At 35.2% G+C, this 19,923-nt stretch overlaps 1 protein-coding gene across 7 annotated transcripts; it reads left to right on the top strand.

The window, feature by feature from the left end:
* The first annotated feature begins 3,975 nt into the window (after positions 1–3,975).
* On the top strand, positions 3,976–19,650 carry LOC109579606 (transcription factor GAGA). Of its 7 annotated transcripts, none has more exons than XM_049458699.1 (8): positions 3,976–4,131; positions 5,799–6,156; positions 10,993–11,229; positions 11,312–11,534; positions 11,708–12,043; positions 12,781–12,918; positions 14,569–15,059; positions 19,429–19,635. In XM_049458699.1, exons 2-8 carry the CDS (start codon positions 5,962–5,964, stop codon positions 19,489–19,491), a joined length of 1,683 nt encoding a protein of 560 aa, XP_049314656.1. In that variant the 5' UTR covers positions 3,976–4,131; positions 5,799–5,961; the 3' UTR covers positions 19,492–19,635. The 7 variants fall into 7 exon arrangements, with proteins under 7 accessions (XP_049314656.1, XP_049314660.1, XP_049314655.1 ...); XM_049458703.1 differs by having other exon boundaries at positions 4,098–4,361; positions 19,475–19,650; XM_049458698.1 differs by having other exon boundaries at positions 4,098–4,361.
* The last annotated feature ends 273 nt before the right edge of the window (positions 19,651–19,923 follow it).

The raw sequence follows: 19,923 nt of genomic DNA, 5'->3' as shown, positions 1-19,923 counted from the left end.
TGACTGTTTATATAAATCCCTCTGGCCTAATTCTATTTCAACAAGTATGGATTATTTTAGAAAAACAAAATTTTAAATTATTTTTAATAATTTATTTACTGTAGGGTAGGCGAGGGTGTTGCTGAGCTGTCTTTGATGCGAGAAATTTGTACAGATGTACTACATACATACATGTTTGCATATATTTATGCATTCTTCTGTAATCTCCATATAAATACTATTATTTTTTATATTATTATTTATGTGTTTGCTTAAATACGTACACTCGTGTGTAACCGATTCATGGCGCTTACACTCTTGTACATAATTACACTCATAAGCATATTTGAGATTTTTCTCTGTTTTGATTTTAACTGTAAAAGTAATAACAACAAAAAAATCGCTTGCACCTCTGCTCACCACTTTATTTTATCTAAATAAAAACAGTGTTTTTTTTGGTGAGTACTTTCTTGATTGAGATGTCAAGAGGCCGCAGGAGAATCATACATTTGTTCAGCCTGCTCTGGCTGGAGCACTCTAGAGATGAGTTTGAGAACACGCCATTGTCAATAGGACTTTTGTGTATTTTCAGTCTTATGGATTGACTTAAATTGACGCGCACGCAGGCAGCCGGCAGCCAGCAGTCGGGCAGACAGACAACGAAATCGGAGATGGTCTGTCTCTATTATTGTGCATTTGGTGTAGTATTTATTCCCGCCACTCTCTGTCACTTAGTTGGCCGCTCCGCACCAATATTGCTCCCATAACAACAAGTGCGAGTTCGGCATTGTCGCTGTCGTCCATAAACACACAAAACACTTTCAGTTGAGGACCATGAAATTTTCTGGCTTCTGAGTGGCAAAGTAGTAGTGGTTCAAAGCGCACGACGCTACGGCTAATATAAATCTTAAATTTACGCAACGCAACGCGTACGCCTTAAACTGGTCGATTAAGGCGGGAAACAGGTGTTTGTGGCATGACTGTGCGTAAAATAGACGCAACGATTAGCTTGTAAGCGAAAATTGTGAAATTCCTTACGAAAATTTAATTGCAAGCATTTGCAATAAGCCGAAAATGGTTTTGTGCTTTATTTTGCCATACAGCCGCAGCCACGACACCCACGCAAAAGCGCAATAGACCGTCTCCAGTGAAGTGGCTCGTTAATATGTCTGCTTGCGTCAATGCCTTGAAAGTCTTAATTCGTTTGTTATATTCGAAAAATTTAAGTGCCCACTACTCGTTGCATTTGTGTTGTGATTATGCACCTATTTACTATATATACATATGTACTTATGTACATATACATATATAATACATATGTATGTATATACAGATGTATCAATAGAACCATTTGTGCTTACTTATAATAATGCATAATGGAAAAAACAAGTACTTTAATTATTCATGATTATATTTTCCTTTGAATAACCTTAATTTTGCATTAGGCAGCTTTTACGCTTTTCTAGTGACGAGTGTGTGTCCGTTGAATCCGCATTGTTGGTAATTTATGCGTTTAACGTTTATACTTGAAGCATTTAGTACACACTATTTTAATATGTTCATTTCTTATCTACAGGCATGTGTAAAAATATACAAACACACATGCATACATACACACATTTCTCGTTCATATTCATTAAGCCCACCGAATGGATACTCGTTCGTCCACTCTCGCATTAGCTTTTCGCATGTTCAAAAGCAACTTGTATAAATAAATTTCGTCTCCAACGGCGGTACATTCCCTCAGCCATTTATAAATGCGACAATACACATACATATATACATGCATTGTAGGTATGTATGTTTTATAAGCGCTCGAGGCCACATTTCAACTGAACTCGCCACTAGCAATTACCGCTGTGTATAATGAATTCGATCCATGCCCGCCATATGTATGCCTGTATGTTATGCCTGCCCCCATAACCCCACCACACTGCCCATCAATATGAGGCACACGAGCGCACATGAGAATGAGACAGAACATTCGTTTTTGGCGTACGTGTTTAGCTGATTGTGAAAAGAAATCGGTGAGCTTGTTGGAGCAGACCCCAACTTGTTATGGTTGATATTTGTTACCCTCTTCACGTTGTTGCTGGCGGGATTAGCTATGTAGCTTTAGCAGTGTTGGCATTTAGTAGCGGCAAACGACAATCACCGGGTTTTACATACAAATCTACACACAAGTGTATGTATGTATGAATGTATAATCATAAGATATGTTAAAGTATGTACATATGTCTGTATGTATATTTGTTGGCATACCCGCTTGTTGGTAGTATTCAAATATGTTTTGCTGTTGTTTGTACGATTGGTGGAAGTTGGCGACTAGCAGTGGAGTCTTGGTGCTGCCAGCCATTCAATATCAATATATTTTCAATGGATACTTGTTATAATGTAGAAAATTTTATACTTACTACAGTTACCGTTATACCATTAGTACAGTGTTTTTCCAAAACCGTTTTTGGAGTCTTAACAGAACAACCCTTTAGACTTGATTGATTGATAAACGAGGAATACACCATGACCTTAGGTCTATTGTGCCCTCTCCTAAATCACAAATGTTCACCTAGTCCCAGCATATTGATAAAGTCCAATATTCTGCTGGGTGCTAGTGAAACGATGTGATCCCTACATGGAAACATTGATCCAAGGGTCTTAAGCCTGCGTCTGCAGACTGCTGTGGAGTTAATTAGCAGGTGTTCTGATGTTTCAGGCTCCCTGTCGTCGAACCGGCAATTTACGCAAGAAGCTAGGTCCATGTTGTTTAAATATTTCTTCTACTTTCAGTGTGAAATGCGATCAGTAGTCTGAGTTTATTCCTAGAGAGGTTGATTGCATACCCATTAGACTTACAACGAGGCTAAGTTGCTATAATCTGCCAGGAAAATACAGGGCTTGTGCGTGAGAGCTCTTGGGGAATAATATACATACATATGTACATACTTATACTTAGATGCTCTTGAGAGACGCAGTCCTTTCGCTTGTCTTCGAATATTAATATTCAGTGCTGAATTTCTCCCTGCTGCTGTTGGAGATAAGTATGGCTTTCCCTGGCTTGGCACTTCAGTTTTGAAAAGTTTATCAAAAAGAACTTACGTATGCTGATATTATATAATGGGCTTGAACCTTAATGGAAGTTATACTTACTTTCGCACATACATACATACACACATATGTATGTATGTAAATGTAGTAAGAAGGAAAATCCTACTTAATAAGGTTCAAGAGCAAATCGATTACGAACTTTCGCAGAACCTGCGCTTCAGTATAAAAATACCTTTCTATATTCATATGCACATACTTATGTATGTATGTATGTAAATACAAGAGCCTGCGAGCGAAGTGATCTCTATTTGAAGATTGATGTTCCCATATAGCACCTTTCTATTCATTCGTTGAAAATTCAATGAACTATTAAATTCTAATTGGAATTATTTGTTTTTCTCCTCTCTAAAGTATCTAACTATCTATCTGGTAACGCTCTCACTATATGTGGTAGAAAACTGTACTTTGAGAAGAGCGGCCATCTTGCTCTATTTACAAAACGCATACTCACAATTAATGCAAAAACAACAAGCTGCGCTGGCACAGCAAAGTACGAGTAATTTTCCCCGTATAGAGACAAAAACTTGTATTGTTAAACTGGCCAAGATAGCGATTTGCCTTTAGAGTTGCCATGTCACAAAGCTATGAATAAATTACGAAGCCTTTTAATATACATATATCAAATACCTACAACTATAATGAATATATTTGAAATCATAAACGCATAACTGTTGTTTATTGATAACAAACAAAACAAGTAGCGTAAAGTAAACAGTTTTAATAATATATTATTATTGTTATATCTTTATGTGCTAAACAAAAAATTTAGCTTAAAAAGTCTGACGTTTGAAATGCACAAAACACGCTATTTTATTATAGCGGCATGCTGGTAATCCTACCCGTTGCTGTCAACGTCAACAGCCGACTGCCTGCGACGGCGCAACGACAGCGGTGGGGAAGTTCGTCGTCTTCGTTGCGGCTTTGTCATGAACGCCGAGCGACATGAGGCGAGCGCCGAGCGCCGAGCATCGTGGAGCGTGCGAGTGTGGCCAACAAAATATCGAACTCAAATTTTTAGTTAGAAATTTTCTACGTTGGCGAGAAGTCGTGAGTAACAAAATTAGTGAAAGCAGTAGCAGAAGCAGCAAAAGCAGAGTTTTTTGACTGGCTGACTGCTCTGTGAGATTTTTCATCCATTTTAGTGCCCACTCTGAGAACAAAAATAAATTCAGAAGATTCTTTCATAGATTTTGTAAAGCGGGAAACTTTAAAAACAGAGATATAATCCGCAAGTGTTTTCCTCTTTTTTTTTTTTGTTTGGTGCTATTATTTACCAAGTGAGTGTATTAAAATGTGATGAAAAATTGGGGAAAAATGGAATATGTGCTTGTAAAATTTAGAAAAATCGTTTTGTATCCTTTTTATAGAATTTAAAAACGCCAGCTAAAAAATAAAGTATTCCCACTTAAGATAAGTTTTTGAAATGTTAAGAAAGGGGGGCACAAAGTGGTGGTTTATTAATAATTAAACAAAAATTTCGCATTATTAGAGAAAAGTTGGAATTTCGTGTCGTGGCGGTAGTGCAAACTGTACAGCTTGTGGCTATGACCGTATGAGTATTCAGAAAAGTGATACAGAGAAAAATATTTGTTAACCGATGGCTTGTGCAGTGTTGTTCGTGTGGTTACTGTGGCTGCCAAGTGTGAGTGCTTTTGGCTCCAAACCTCCCAAAGCTTTGCGTCAATAGCAGAGGAAAGGATATACGTACAAACTCACATATGTACATACATACCTACTATCTTCAGCAAAGACGAAGCCTTGCTTCGAATTTAGAAATTGATATTACGATTATTTTTTATTAAAATATGTATCTTTAAGAACGACGTTTGAGGATTTACAAAAATTGATTTTCACACAAAATATCACTATCAGTCGTACCCATTTGGGAGCACACACATACATACACACGCATTCACATAACAAGCTGAATCAACAATTTAGATGAGGGGAGCATAAGTTTAACATTTCGACTCTTGATTACGTTGGCAAACGTCGTATGTGAGTGTGTGTGCGTCGTACAGCTCAGCGCGAATGTTTTTTTACGAGTCGGAGCGAATGAATTTTAACCACACGTTTGGTACGGTGGTGCTTCGCGTTGACGTGAGCATTGCGCAGTAGCAAAACATTCAGGGCAGCGACGACAGAAGGGAAGTCTTTCGGTAGATCGTTCGTCGTCTCGTAGTCACTGCTTAAACAAATCTGTTTTTAAATAAGAGCGACAGGGAGGGTGTGAGAGAGTCGTTGGCAACGATTTCGCCGTCTACGTGTGTAATTCAAGTCCGAATTTCCCCTACCAACATGTCAATAGCGAGCGTGGCAGAGCGCATGAGAGCGAGTGAGACATGTGGATGTACGGCGTATTGCCGCTGTTATTTGTATAAGGAGAAGCAAGTGAGGACGGCGGAGGTAAAATTAAGGCCTTTGGAAATTTCACTTGGTGCTTTCAGGTTTACGCCACACATACAACAACAACACTATGAGAAAAAATTAAAATAAATACATAACACAAGCTCAGCGGTAATAGAGAAAAAATGTTGGAAAATTTTATGCGGGTTAGTCAAATGTTGGGCGCATCCGTGGGGTTTCGGCCTATCATTAGTGGGGTATTGTTAGGATTACTATATGAATAATTAGGTAGCATTATATAGTCCTATGCACAGTTTTCTTTAAAACATTTTTTAAGTATTTATAAACGTTTTTTACTCTAATTACAGTTTTTGATTCATAACTAATTGGATTGCTGAAATTGTTGAGGACTTGAGTGCTACCAGCGGAGGTAGACCACGGAATATCAGAATTTTTCTCACGTTTTATTTATTTTTTATTGACAAAGTGTCCGGCGACAACGACGTTTAACGCCGTTGTAACGTTGGCTCGATGATGGCATTGCCAATGAACTCACTTTACTCCCTTACGTGGGGCGACTATGGCTCGTCACTGGTGACGGCCATTCAACTCTTACGTTGTCACAACGACTTGGTGGACTGCACTTTAGCTGCTGGCGGGCGCAGTTTTCCAGCGCATAAAATCGTATTGTGTGCAGCGTCACCGTTTTTGTTGGAGCTGTTAAAGGTAAGTTCTTTTTAAAAATATAACTTGATTCATCATACATTACGCAAAAGTATTTTATATGTATGTATGTATACATATAAAATGCGGGAAATATATACATAGTCCAATATAGTTATAATGAGTAACATTGTTTTTTTTTTTATTATGATTAGCTGAAACTATCTTTTCTTTCCAAATTAAATTAAAAGAAAATAATATTTATTATTTAAAAAACAAATATATTTACACCTGTCGATCTATGTGGCCACTCGCGCAAGAACCCACGAACCAAATGAAAAAGTAAACAGAAAGAGCAATGAATTGGCATCAGTTTGTTTGTAAACAGAGATAATTTTTCAAATGGGTTAATTCTAGGTGGATGTCTTTTAAATCTGACAATTGGCATACATTTTAGGCCTCAGTCTCAATATGATGCGTTCAAAGAATCTCTCTGTATGCTCAACTAAACTCACAAACTAAACTCATACATAAATAGTTGCGGTGCAGCACACTCACCCGCACACATCACTTGCAATTTGCGCTCCGCTCTTCTACATGCTGCTAGATTTTACCGCTCCAGAGACTTGCTGTCCATCAGGACCGGTGGCATGGCCTCTGCCCTTGCTTGGGCTAAGCCGCAACAATGACTGCGCTTTCATGGCAACATTGCTATATTGTATGAGCTTCAAAATCTAGTATGCATCTCAATGCATTGAACATAGAGAAAAGTGAGGAGCGTATTTTAGGGATTTTGTTCCGCAGAGGAGTTTGTCAGTCAATGTCTTTCTTGAAGTGGTTAATGTAACCGACATGGTGCATATCTCTATAGCTACAAAAAGCAAGCAGGCAACATTTATAATTATATGTTATAGCTTTGAAGAGTGCGCGTGAGTTGTGTACAGGCGGAAGAGGCAGGCAGCGTAGAGTGTCAAACAACGTCTACGGTGTTGGAGATGATGAGTAGCGGAGCACCACTTTAATTTTCTACCACGCAGATTTTTAGAGATTTCCTTTAAAGATTTCTATTAGTAATTGAGGCAAGTGAGGAAATATCTCCCTCTGAAAGTATCGTATGCATTGTGTGTGACATGAACATTACGCCATCATCGTTGCCTCTTGAACAAGTTCAACGAGATTCACATTTTATATTCTCGCTTGCAATTAATTTGATTGTCTCGAATTTCGGTTGGCAACGAACTCGGCTCAGAGCGGCACATAAACGTGCTATGCCGGCAACTATGAGACAAAATAAAATTAGCGGACACAAACCGCCCACACAGAACAGAATCAGAATGAGCAATAAAAATTTAATTATAAATTACTAATAAATTTCACCAAAATAATTATGTATTATATACCCTGTCTGCATATACATACATATATTTTCAATTTCTAAATTTAAAAACGTATCTGTGTACAATATATATTAGAAGTATATAAAAGTATCTCAACATTGTTTCATATTGTGGTACGTTGCGGCCGAAGTCGTAAAAGTCACGCAATCGAAATGTTCACACACTACTCATTCGCTACCTGTGTGTATATACATATACACGAATATCGAGTAGTTTTGCGAGTGAGTGAGAGCGGTGAGCGACCGCAATTTGCTAGCACTGAAATCTAAGCGTCAGAGTGAGAGCACAAAAGAGTGCATCACACACATACACAAGAGCACAAAACCTTCACATAAGTAGCTCTTGTATTTAATAACTCTTGCGGAAGAGCGGAGTGCCGTCAGGGGTATGCTCCTCTATACTGCGCATGCTTCGTTTATTGTTCAGCAATGTTTGCTTCGGCTTTGTGTGCTGCGCCGCGTCATGTCAATGTGCTTCGTTGCGCTCGGGTGAATCGTTAAATTTCCATTGCAAAAACATTTAGGTACATATGTATATTGGGTATTGCATGGTCCAAATGCTTATGTTTGTTTGTGTTGATTTCCCCTTCCAATGTATCTCCTCATGTCTACTTACGGCAAGGCGCATAAGCAGATATTTAGATACATATAGGCAACTCTTTGTATTAATTTGTAGGAATATCTTGTGTTGAGCGGCATTCCCACTTCAAAATCATTTTACAATATTTGCGCTTGTTTTTTTCTTCTATTTTCTGTTTTTGTTAATCCACATAATATACATGTAGTCTAGCCATATTGTTCTACTTTTTGTAGCTAAAAATGCCCAAAGTCATTATTAAAGTGCATTAGGCTTATTTAAAAAAGCTTTACAAAGCTAAAAAATGTCGGATCGGATTGTTGAACTAAGTTTTTTTTTGTTTCTCTTATTTTTTTGTGAATTATTTGTGTTTTTCTGATATCTTTGACGACTTAGTTAAAATCTCTTTAAAACCAACGGTACATTACCATAAAGTATGAAACTCAAAGAATCCGTTCCCACAACAGTCGGGTTTACGTAACCGGAACGGTCCCGGATTTTTATCGGGTCGAGGACTGTCAACTCTGACACTATGACAATAACAACAACATACTCAAAGAATATTAGGAACATATCATTATTTTTTTTGAACACCTTAAAGGAAAAAAGGCGATTTTTTGCGAAAAATCGGCTGATTTATTAAATAAAAGTATTAACTTGTTTGAAAATAACTCCAGCGTTACCTCGTAAATTATGAACTGAAATAGCGTTCAAAACGTTCGGTGCAGTACTACGAAGTTATGATGGGCTTTGAAAAATCGAAAAAATTTAAATCAGCCCGCCTTAAAATCCAAGTGGCAAGCCCCTAACCGTAAGTAAATATTAAAATTCAATCAGCTGCTTCTGTCACAGACAAAAATATAAAAACACTGCTCTATAAATAGTATTTACATACAACTTTCATAGTTTTAAAAACACGAGCAAACACTTTAACAGTTTTGAAGAATATGCAACTATTTCCAACTCTCATTTAGATTTATTCTCCGTTATAGCCACTTTGCAGTAGAGCATAAAAAATCAAGAGTTCTGAGGCAGACAGGTGTAAAATATAGAGACCGGCAATGACTGTCACTTGTCAAAACAAAACGTTCAATAAGAACTCACTGTGTTATCGGATAAAACAAGTGATTTCCTGCGTGCAGACACTTCGTACCGCTCTGCCAATTTAGTTAATTTGTATTCACCGTATTGCGCTGAGTATTAAAATATGCTCCAATTGACAATAAAGGTGTTGTAGGGTGAGCGTTAAACAGCATCAAAACAAATTATGTACATACATATGTGTGCATCTCTACTATGAGTACCACCTCCGTATGAGGCTTGCAACCCTCAACACAAAAGTCCTCCCATTCTAAGTGAGCTCTGAGAATAAACAGAAAAGAAATGTCTTGTTAGTAGTGATATGAGCAGTGCTAACAATGCGCTCTACTTTCTCCACGCGTCGCATGGTTATATTTTATTATCGGGTCAGGTCGATATACTGATAAAATATTGACCAAACAACTCAAACTATATTCGTATTTGAATTGTGAGTTTTAAAATGGAGCGCGCTCATACGCTCAGAGATTGTCGGCAGAGCTGAAGATTCTGTATTTGGTTAAATAGCTAAATATCATTACTTTGGTAACCGAAAATTGCTGGTATAAACAGCGTCAAGCTGAGAGAAAATATCAATTCCATACATACTACGTATTTAGTGGGGCCAAAGTGTGTTGAAAGAAAGGTGAGCAAATGTAAACAAACTCTTGGTTAGACTGATCGATTTAGATAGGTGCCATTGCGTGTTGTTTAAAAAGTCTTCAACCCTGTGCTGTGCTAGTATTTGTATGTTTATGTAGCTAACTTTGATTTTCATTTTATTGAGTTGTACTCTTTAAATTTCTTAGAATCAAAAATTAATGTACTACTTTGAGTAAAAAATAGTAAGACTTTGTTCATAATTTTAAAATTCCATATTTATTCTTCAAAATCTATGTCGTCCCTCTCAAAGTAATCCCCTCCTTGGACCCAATACACGTGTGCAAACGTTTTCCAATTGACTAAAAAATGTCTTACTTTTTTTGGCGGCAATATAAAATCTTGCTTCTGATTAATATAGATTTTTTTTTCATTTGCATATTATAAAATTTTTTTTTTTTCTTAAAAAAAAAACTCTATAAACACTGTTGATTTATCAAACTTTCCAAACAAACAATTTCAATAGCCGCTTTTTGTCCGGCAGATGAGAAAGTAGCCAAGGCATGGCGCACAAATTTACAATAACAGTCGACTAACAATTTGCCGAGCAAACTCGTTGATTTCACCGGATTTTCAAACATTGCACTGAGCAACGCGTTCGCTAATTCGATGAATTTCTCCCTAAAATGACTTTACGCTCAGCGTTCCATTGAAGAAATTATTTAACGTTTGTTGAGCAATTCATGATGACAGTTACTGTGGCCGCACTTGTGAGTGTGCCCGAGTAGAGCAGGAGCTGCGACATAGCAGCAGGCAAGCATTTTTGAAGCGCCGGTGAGCAGGCATAATGCTGGCATCTAAAAAGATACTTCTGAGTAAATAAAGATTAAATGGGAAAGTCTTTGACGACCGCCAGCGGGTCCGTAAACGAGTTTTCTGTGGTGTACACATGTGTGCGCAATTGTTAGCGCGTGAAAGAGCATAAAGAGCGCGAGTAAAATGAGGGAGCGCGGGCGGTGTATGGATATGAGACATTGCAGCACGGTGAGCTAAAATAGACAAGCCACAGATGAGACGCAGTGCCGGTCATTTAGCCAACTTGCCTGGCAATTTCTCTGTTTACGTTTTTATGTAAATCAACTCAGCTGTGCCGCCAACAAATACACACACCTTCACTTCATAACCTCCTTTTATCAACACTTTGAAATGCTATTTTATTTTTCTTCTCTCTTTTTTTTTTTTGTTTTAGAATACGCCATGCAAGCATCCGGTAGTGATGTTGGCCGGCGTCAATGCCAACGACCTGGAAGCGTTGTTGGAGTTTGTTTATCGCGGCGAAGTAAGTGTCGATCACGCACAATTGCCGTCGCTATTGCAGGCCGCACAGTGTCTGAATATACAGGGCCTGGCACCGCAAACCGTTACGAAAGATGACTACACCACACATTCAATACAACTACAGCATATGATACCACAACAACACCATGTAAGTGTTTAACGATTTTGTGGCAACCTTTTGTATTAATTATGGATGTGTGTTGATGACTTTATTTTGCGTTTATTTTTAGGACCAAGACCCACTGATTGCCACCATTGCTACCGCACCACAACAAACCGTACATGCACATGTCGTCGATGATATACACCAAGCTGGCCAGATCTTGCAAACGACTACCCACACTAACGCCGCCGGACAACAACAGACCATTGTGACCGCTGAATCGCCTAAGGATGTTATTCAACAATTCTTGCCCGCACGCAAGCGCAAGCCACGTGTTAAGAAGATGTCACGTAAGTCAGCTTTTTGTCTTACTATACATATAATGTTAGGTTAGGTTAATCTGGTAGGCTTCTGAACTACGTTTAGACAAGTTTTGGTCCTTAGCGTTAATATACATATTGCAAATGTAAAGAATTGGTTTCACCTTATGCTTCAATGTCAAACTTTCTTTTTATTTCTACAGCGTCCGCTCCAAAAGTTGCTAAAGTTGAGGGTATGGAAACGATCATTACTGCACCGACCACTACTACTGTCGTACATCAAGCTACACAACAGCAACAACAACAGCAGCAGCAACAACAGCAACAAATACAGGTACAACAACAAAGCATTGAAAATGGCAACGAGACACAGATAATAACTTCGACACCGCACATCAAGAGTGAAGTGGGCAAGGTAGAGACGATTGTGACCATGGACCCGAATGTAACACCGATATCAACAGTTAATACTAGCGATGTTAGCACCGGCGGCACAACACCAGCAAGCAGCACGAAAACAGTTAAACGCACCAAGAGTGGTGAGTAAATCCAATTTCACCATGAATAAGAAAAGGCGTTTGGGCCTGAACAGGGTATATTATGTTTGCAACGACGTTTGTAGTACCCAGAAGGAAACGTTGGGGATCCAATAATCCATTAAGCTATTCTCATCTGTCTGAGATACATGAATTAGACCCTCAGTTTTTGAGACATCGTTCTGAAATATTGCACTCGTTCTTTTTTCCTCGAAACCCGACTCTATTGTCGGTACCGTTGATATCGACCACTATAGCTTATAGCTGTCATACAAACTGACCGATCAAAATCAAGTTCTTGCATGGAAAACTCTTTTATTTGACAATTCATCTTCACGAAATTTGGCATACATTATTGTTCAAAGCAAAGCTTTAGTCTACTAACGTATTGTTCGAATCAGACTACTATACCAAATAGCTGCCATACGAACTGACCGATCAATATTAAGTCCTTGTATCAAAATTTTTTTTATTTGACGATATATCTTCGCGAAATTTATCATAAATATATTATTATTCAAATCATTATTATAATATCCGAACAATTTGCTCAGATCAGACCTCTTTAGCATAAGCTGCAATACAAACTGACCGATCCAAATCAAGTTTTTTATTGTTTTTTTTCGAAAGGCTATTATAGACATAACGATATAAACGTTTTTCCTTGTTTTTAACTACCGTTATCTTTAGATTTTAATTATGATTAATAAAATGCTAATGTTTCGTTACTTCCATTACAGAATCCCGTTCACGCTCACAATCGGAACAACCGGCCACCTGTCCCATATGCTATGCAGTCATCCGACAGTCACGTAACTTGCGTCGCCATTTGGAATTACGGCATTTCGCCAAACCCGGCGTAAAGAAGGAAAAGAAAAGTAAGTCTGGTGGTAATGACACGGAATTAAACACGACGGCAGAGACAGATAGCGTTATAGCGTCAAATGTGAGTGAAATAACAGCGACGACGGGCGATAGTTATCAAACCGTTGCTGGCAATGTCACCACAGTTGCTGCAACATCCTCGAATGCACCCATAATTGTAACGCATGGCAATAGTGCGGGCGGTGCGACCGTTACGCACATGACCACGCTAAAGCAGGAACAACCGAATACCGCTACGACCAGCAGTGGTACGTCCTTACAAAATGTTATACATTTTGTCAGCGAAGAAGTGTTCGGCTCGTAAAGCACACAAAAATTGATAAATGATAAAATTAGCAGTAAATAGGCATTAAGCTGTTTAAATTTGATTTGAATATGATTAAGGTCGTTTCGCGTACATAAGTAAGATTTGTAAAGAAAAAATTAATAATAGTGTTGGTTTAATTATGCATTCCCCACGCTTCTCAAGGCTTTCTCAACAAGTTAACAAATGACATTGTACAGCTGTATGCTCATATCATTGTTATGTACAACACAACAATAACGGTTACTCAGATAAATATCGAATGGTTAGTCATAAAGCGGCAGTATCATTAAGCATAAACGCTTTGCGCAAATTTATTTTGTTTCAAATAAAAATATACATACATACTCTACGTTAATATGCAGTATTTTCTAACATGAAACAAAAAAATAGCAATAAAAAGTTCAATCTAACGCTCTGTTTCCTTAACAGTTTTTTTTGTATAAACACAAACTATAATTTATTTAAACGACAATATATTATTTGATGTTAATTTTTAATATATATCTAAGGATTTGCTTTATATTTTTTTTAAATTTATTAAAAAAGGCGATTTTTCCAAAATATATACATACATACTTACATACATAAAGTTATGCGCTAAATAAAGTGGAAATAATTGTTAACAAAAAATATACAACACGCCTTGAGTTTATTTTTTATTATTAATTTAATTTTAATTTAATTCTGTAGTTAGACTTTTTCAGTTGTACACAACGTTGCTCTCGAGGAAATGTGCGTTATGGACTTTTTATTGTTGACACAGAGAAAATACTTGTATTTGCATAGTTTGAACACAACTTAATTAAATATTGTAACTTATAGATTAATGAAATTTGTAAAGCTCTTTGCTTAAAGCATGAAATATTTTTTTATATCCTGAACATGGAATATTAAGTTTGCCACGAAGTTCGCAACACCTAGAAGGCATTCCTGTTAAACTGCAGCATTTATTGTAAAACTGGTAGTTTATAGCTGGACCGGGTTTTTAGCTAAAAATTGTCAATATTAATGACCAAAAAGAAACAAAAACCCGTGCAACCATCACTGATAGTGCAAGTTGTTACAAAAGCGCGAGATAACCTTAAGTTTTGGATAATTTTATAATAGAAATGCCAACAAATCTCAATAGCATCCAGAAGCTGGAAATTTTTGCCATACTAGTTGTTTTTGTGTTTTGCACCTGAAAATCTATGTCAGTCCATTTTTTTTTTTTTGTACCCCACATCGTTGTCTATCTCTGTCGTCCGCGCTAAATAACGCCGCATTTAATTACACCCCCTTCTATATTTCCTTGAGAGCAACTAATTCATAAAAATTATTTCCCCTCCATAACCAGCACCAACGGGCAAAAAAGTTATAACCACAAGCACCGGCGCTGGCACCAGCAATGCAGCTGGCACTTCAACGATCACGACAGCAGTTAGCACCATACCGCAGGTGCAATCGGTACAATCGCTACACACATTACATACGGTACAGGTGAAAAAGGATCCGGACGCGCAGAATCAAGGACAACAAACCATGACAGTGACCACCACGACCGGCGCTGGTGGTGGCCAGCAACAGCAGCAACAACAACAGCAGGTACAACAAGTGCAGGTGCAACAGGCCACGACACAGCAGCAACAGCAAATACAACATCATCAAATCATCGATCAATCGGGTAATATAACAACGGCCACGACAACGGGTGGTGGACAGCAGCAGCAACAACAAACGGGCGGACAAATCGTAACACAAACCGAAAATACAGACGGCACAACATCGTTGTCCATTGCGCAGGTGCAAACGCTGCAAGGCCATCAAATACTGGGCAATATTAATCAGGTGAATATGAATGAATTTCAAACTCATTCACAGTTGTAAGATGGTTGGATATTGATGATGATGTTGAAGAAGATGATGATGTTAAGCAGCAGAAGGATGCGCCGCTGCATAAGTGTTATTTCTAGCGGGGCTTTTAGAAATAAATTTTGGAAATAAAAGCAAAATATTTTATACACCAAACAATACAAAAGCAATATGCAAACACACAACCAGTGTCAAATAACTGCAACAAAATCAGGCCCTAGAACAGCTTACTTATTATACCGACGCTAGAAAGTGACCGCAAGCATATTTAAACATACAAACACATACAAAATTTAACAGACACAAAAAACCACAATCCCAAGCCAAAAACACATGAGTACATTATGTACATGATGTACATGAATATTACCAAATTAACTAGAAAACTTTAAATATTATAAACTAATACATTTATACAATAGCTGCAGTTATATAATTAGTGCGCGCGTGTGCTACCCCAAGCTGTTGCAACTTCCGCATATATATATATATTTGTAAGAAATAAGCAATTTTTGCGCTAAAAAAATACTTAAAGTAGAAAAGGTGAAGAAAATCCAAAGTTATTGCACTCTACTAAATTTTGCTGCCTTATTTTCCTGTGCTACTATATTTTTGCGTGCATTCAATAACTTTTTAAAGTAATTTTATGCTATATCGTCAACTAAAATGCAAAACAGCCTATCACCAAAAAAAAATTATTATTTTTTTATTACTTACGATGCACTACATCATATATATGTGTGGCGTAAAATTTACAGCTGCCGCTGTCAGATATAACCAATAGGTAACCAATATATAAGTTATAGATAACCATTTTATAGCCAAAAAAGATAACCAATATATAACTTATAGATAACTCTTTTATAACCAAAGCTCAGTTTTTTTTCAATATGAGTGGTTTCTATTAAATCGTTTTACCCTCGCCTGTAAACTTATGAAAAGTGATGTTTCGTTATTTTGCATTTGAGTTGACGATATACACGTATATATACATATAGATAACTGTTATTATAATGGAACAACTTAGCTTTGACAACATTCGTTTGCTTTAACCTTTAAATTTAAACATATAATATTTAGTTGGTATTTGTAATATAGAAATCTTACAAAATGAAATGGTTGTAAGTAGCATTAAGTTGGTACTAAGTACTCAAAACCTTCTACTTAGAGAAAAATATTAATTTCAATTTAAAAAACTATTATTTTGAATTTAAAAAACTAATATTTTAAATTAAAAAAGTTTACTTTAAATTCAAAAAACTATTACTTTAAATTCAAAAAACTCTTACTTTAATTTTTTATTTCCCAAAAATAGTGCGTAAATTGAAATAAAAAACGTTTATTTTCTTTAAATTTTCGCTTATTATCTACCACATATTTAAATTTAAAACTAATTTTAGTTTTTATTTATTGCAACCATATAACGGTTGTTTACTTAAAAATTACTTATTATTATATATTGATTATGGTTATGAACAATGGTTTAGTACACACAACACTGTTAGAATTTTTGAACAAAAAAAAAAAGAAACAAAAACAAAAAAAAAAGAAAATACATTTATATATTATTTTTATTTTGTAAAATTTAGTGCATACAAACAAATTATGAAAATATGATATAGAAGTTTACAATTTACGTTCAAAGCTGTGCAAGGTTTATGCTTCGAAGGTTTAGTTTCCAAAAACGGTTGGATAATTCGGTTAATATTATTTATACAAAATTAAATTGGTTAGTAAGACGTGAAATTAATTTTTCATTTAAAATAAAATTATATATTAATTTATAATTTTTACTAAAAAAATATTTTGATTAAAATTTTCTTAAAATAATTCCAAAAAAAATAAAAGAAATCCCTTAAAAAATTTAAACAAAAAAATTCTTAAAAAAAAATACAAAAAATAATAAAAATTTTAATCAATATATTTTATATTTCAATATAAATAAAAAAATAAAATTTGTAAAAAATTTATATCAATCAAAAAATTAATATTAATAAATAAATTAAACAAAAAAGTAAAAATTTTGAAAAATGGTTTTAAAGAAAATTTTTAATAAAAATAAAATAAAAAATATTTAATAAAAATATTCTTTAAAACCACTTTTCTTGAAAAAAAATTCCTAAAAAAAAATGTCGATATAAATTTTGTTAAAAAGCAATTATTAAATAAAAATTTTCCGTATAAATACGTTAAAAATTCAAATCAACAAAAAACAGATTAATCAAAAAATTAATATTAATAAAAATTATTAAGAAAATTTTTAATAAAAATTAAAAAAAAAATTATTTAATAAAAATTTTCTTTAAAAACAATTTATAAATTCCATAAAACATGCTTATTCCAAAAATCTATATTGTTTTTAAATTTTGCAATATTTACGCCTAAAAAACTGAAATTACTCTCTGCCCATAGAAGCATAAACTTTGCACAGCATTAAAAAGCCTACAGTTACTATCTACACCTATTTTTCTTACTTATTCTTATAATTTTATTTAGTCATTAGCTTGTAATTATTAATTTGATTTCTTTGTTTTGGTTAGCAAATTATGAATTAAAAATAAAAAAAAAAACAATTTTTGAAAGCAACAAAAAATACTAATTTTTGAATTTAATTTTTTTCAATGAACCCTGCCAAATCCTACTTCATCTTACTACATTGCTTAGTTTTTGTACATTTGTGTTTAATTTTATGCTTTATTTTATGTATGTATGTATGTATGTTATTTTGATTTATGTGTATATCTTGCTTTTGTTACTTATATTTCCTTTTTTGTGTACAATATACTTTTTGGCGGCGTTGGTTTTCGTTAATATACTTTTCTTACTATAAGTATGCTAATATGTGTGTGTGTTTGATTTGTAATAATTGTATTTGGCTTAACTGTCTGTAATTAATATTGCCTGCCGTATTTTTATGTACTTGTATGTATGAAGTAATGCTTGCAATAAGCGCATGCTTAACGGCAATACCTTTGTATGAGTTTTGGTGCTTTTTTAATAGTTTTTAGTTTCCATATCTGTATGTGTATATGTATACGGTCGTGCAGTGCGTGGGGCTTGCACTAAACATTATGTAAATAAGCTCAAAACAAAGAATTTACAAAATATTTCAGCCACAGGTATCGCAGTGCGGTTATGTTGTTATGTTCTAAGAAGAATATCGGATTGTATGATAATACATATAGTGTACCGATTCCAAAGAACCAAAAAAAAAAAACAATCAAAAATTTTACCTTTGCAAATACATATGTATATGTACATCCATCGTTTCACAACGCTTTCCACGACTTTTTTTTGCAAGTTATCCTTGAAAATTTTGGAAATAAATTGGCGTGTAGAAAATGTACACAAATTTAGTTTTGTGACCAAAAAGCGACTAATTTAACAATATTTGGATTTATTTATATATTTTTTTATTAATTTGTGTGTTTTAATTTTTTATTTTTTTTTGTTTTTTATTTAAATTTTTTTTTAACATTTTAATATTTTTTATTAATTTTAATTTTTCATTAATTTAAATGTTTTGTTAATTTTTTTAATTTTTTTTAATTAATTTTAATTTTTTTAAATTAATTTTAATATTTTTTAATTAATTTTAATTTTTTTTTAATTAATTTTAATTTTTTTTTAATTAATTTTAATTTTTTTAATTAATTTTGATTTTTTTTAATAGTTTGGACTTTCTCTTGTTGATTTCAATTGCTAACACTGAAGTCGCAACAACTTCTGGTATAAACCGTATATATATTTTTAGGGTTGTATTGTATTTAAATAATATATGCTTAAGTGAGGGTGAGTTGAATGAATTGATGCTCATTCATATAAATTATTGCTCATCGGCCATATTTTCCAGAATTATTTGCTATAAAATTTACATTTCAGACTATATAATATTCTAGGTTATTTAGATAACCTCAAAAAGTACAGTTTACATAGTTTTACTTTCATTTAGGCATATTATAGGGCAATCACATGCACTCTCCATCGATCTTGTAACTAATCTACTGATAACTTATTGAACAGCATATACCAAAAGTTATTTCTCGCGTCATTGGTGAAGCATTTATATGCTGCAATATATTATTAAAAACTCGTGACTAATTATTGCATATGTACTTCTCATCCGAATATAACATTAATCTCATTAACTTTGCATTTTATTCTTATCTTCTCTTTCTTTTTTACTGTGGCTGCCTCGTATCTCACCAAATTTAACAAAAAAACAAAACAAAAAAATCAATAAAATGAATCAATTACATGTTTGCATACAACCACATCTAACAATGAACTACCAAAACCAAAAAAAAAACATCAATTAATAATAAAAAATAATATAACAAACTAGGGTAACAATAAGAACATTTTGGTAAAGAAAGTTTTCATTTTGAAAGGCGGTAATAATACGTAATGATGAGCCAACGATATGATCAGCGGTAGTGGAGGAGGCGGGATAGGCGTGATAGGCGGGAGCAGTGGTGGCGGCAGCGGCAATAGCACCGGCAACAGCAACAACACGATTAGCGGCAGTGTGGTGAGCACCACACGCCTCAGCCGTGCCCAACAACAGCAGCAGCAACACCATCAACAGCAGAGCAGCGGTTCTAGCGGCCTCGCCGCCATAGCCGCAGCTGCCACTGGCGCCCAACCGATCGCATCCGGCAGCGGCACACATCGTACGCGCATATTGCGCGGCCATGCAGCACAAACAACCACCGGTGAACGTGTGCTGCTCATCAACTATGTGTCGCCCAGTGCATCGGCAGCCACATCGCCCAATACGCAAACGCAAGCGCACACGGTTAGCAGCGCCACAGCGAACAGCGGTGGTGTCGCGACCACA

Source organism: Bactrocera dorsalis, chromosome 5 (genome assembly GCF_023373825.1).
Source record: "Bactrocera dorsalis isolate Fly_Bdor chromosome 5, ASM2337382v1, whole genome shotgun sequence".
Classification (NCBI taxonomy): Eukaryota; Metazoa; Arthropoda; class Insecta; order Diptera; family Tephritidae; genus Bactrocera; species Bactrocera dorsalis.
The sequence above is the reverse complement of the archived record's forward strand: the minus strand, read 5'-3'. Positions and strand labels throughout refer to the sequence as shown.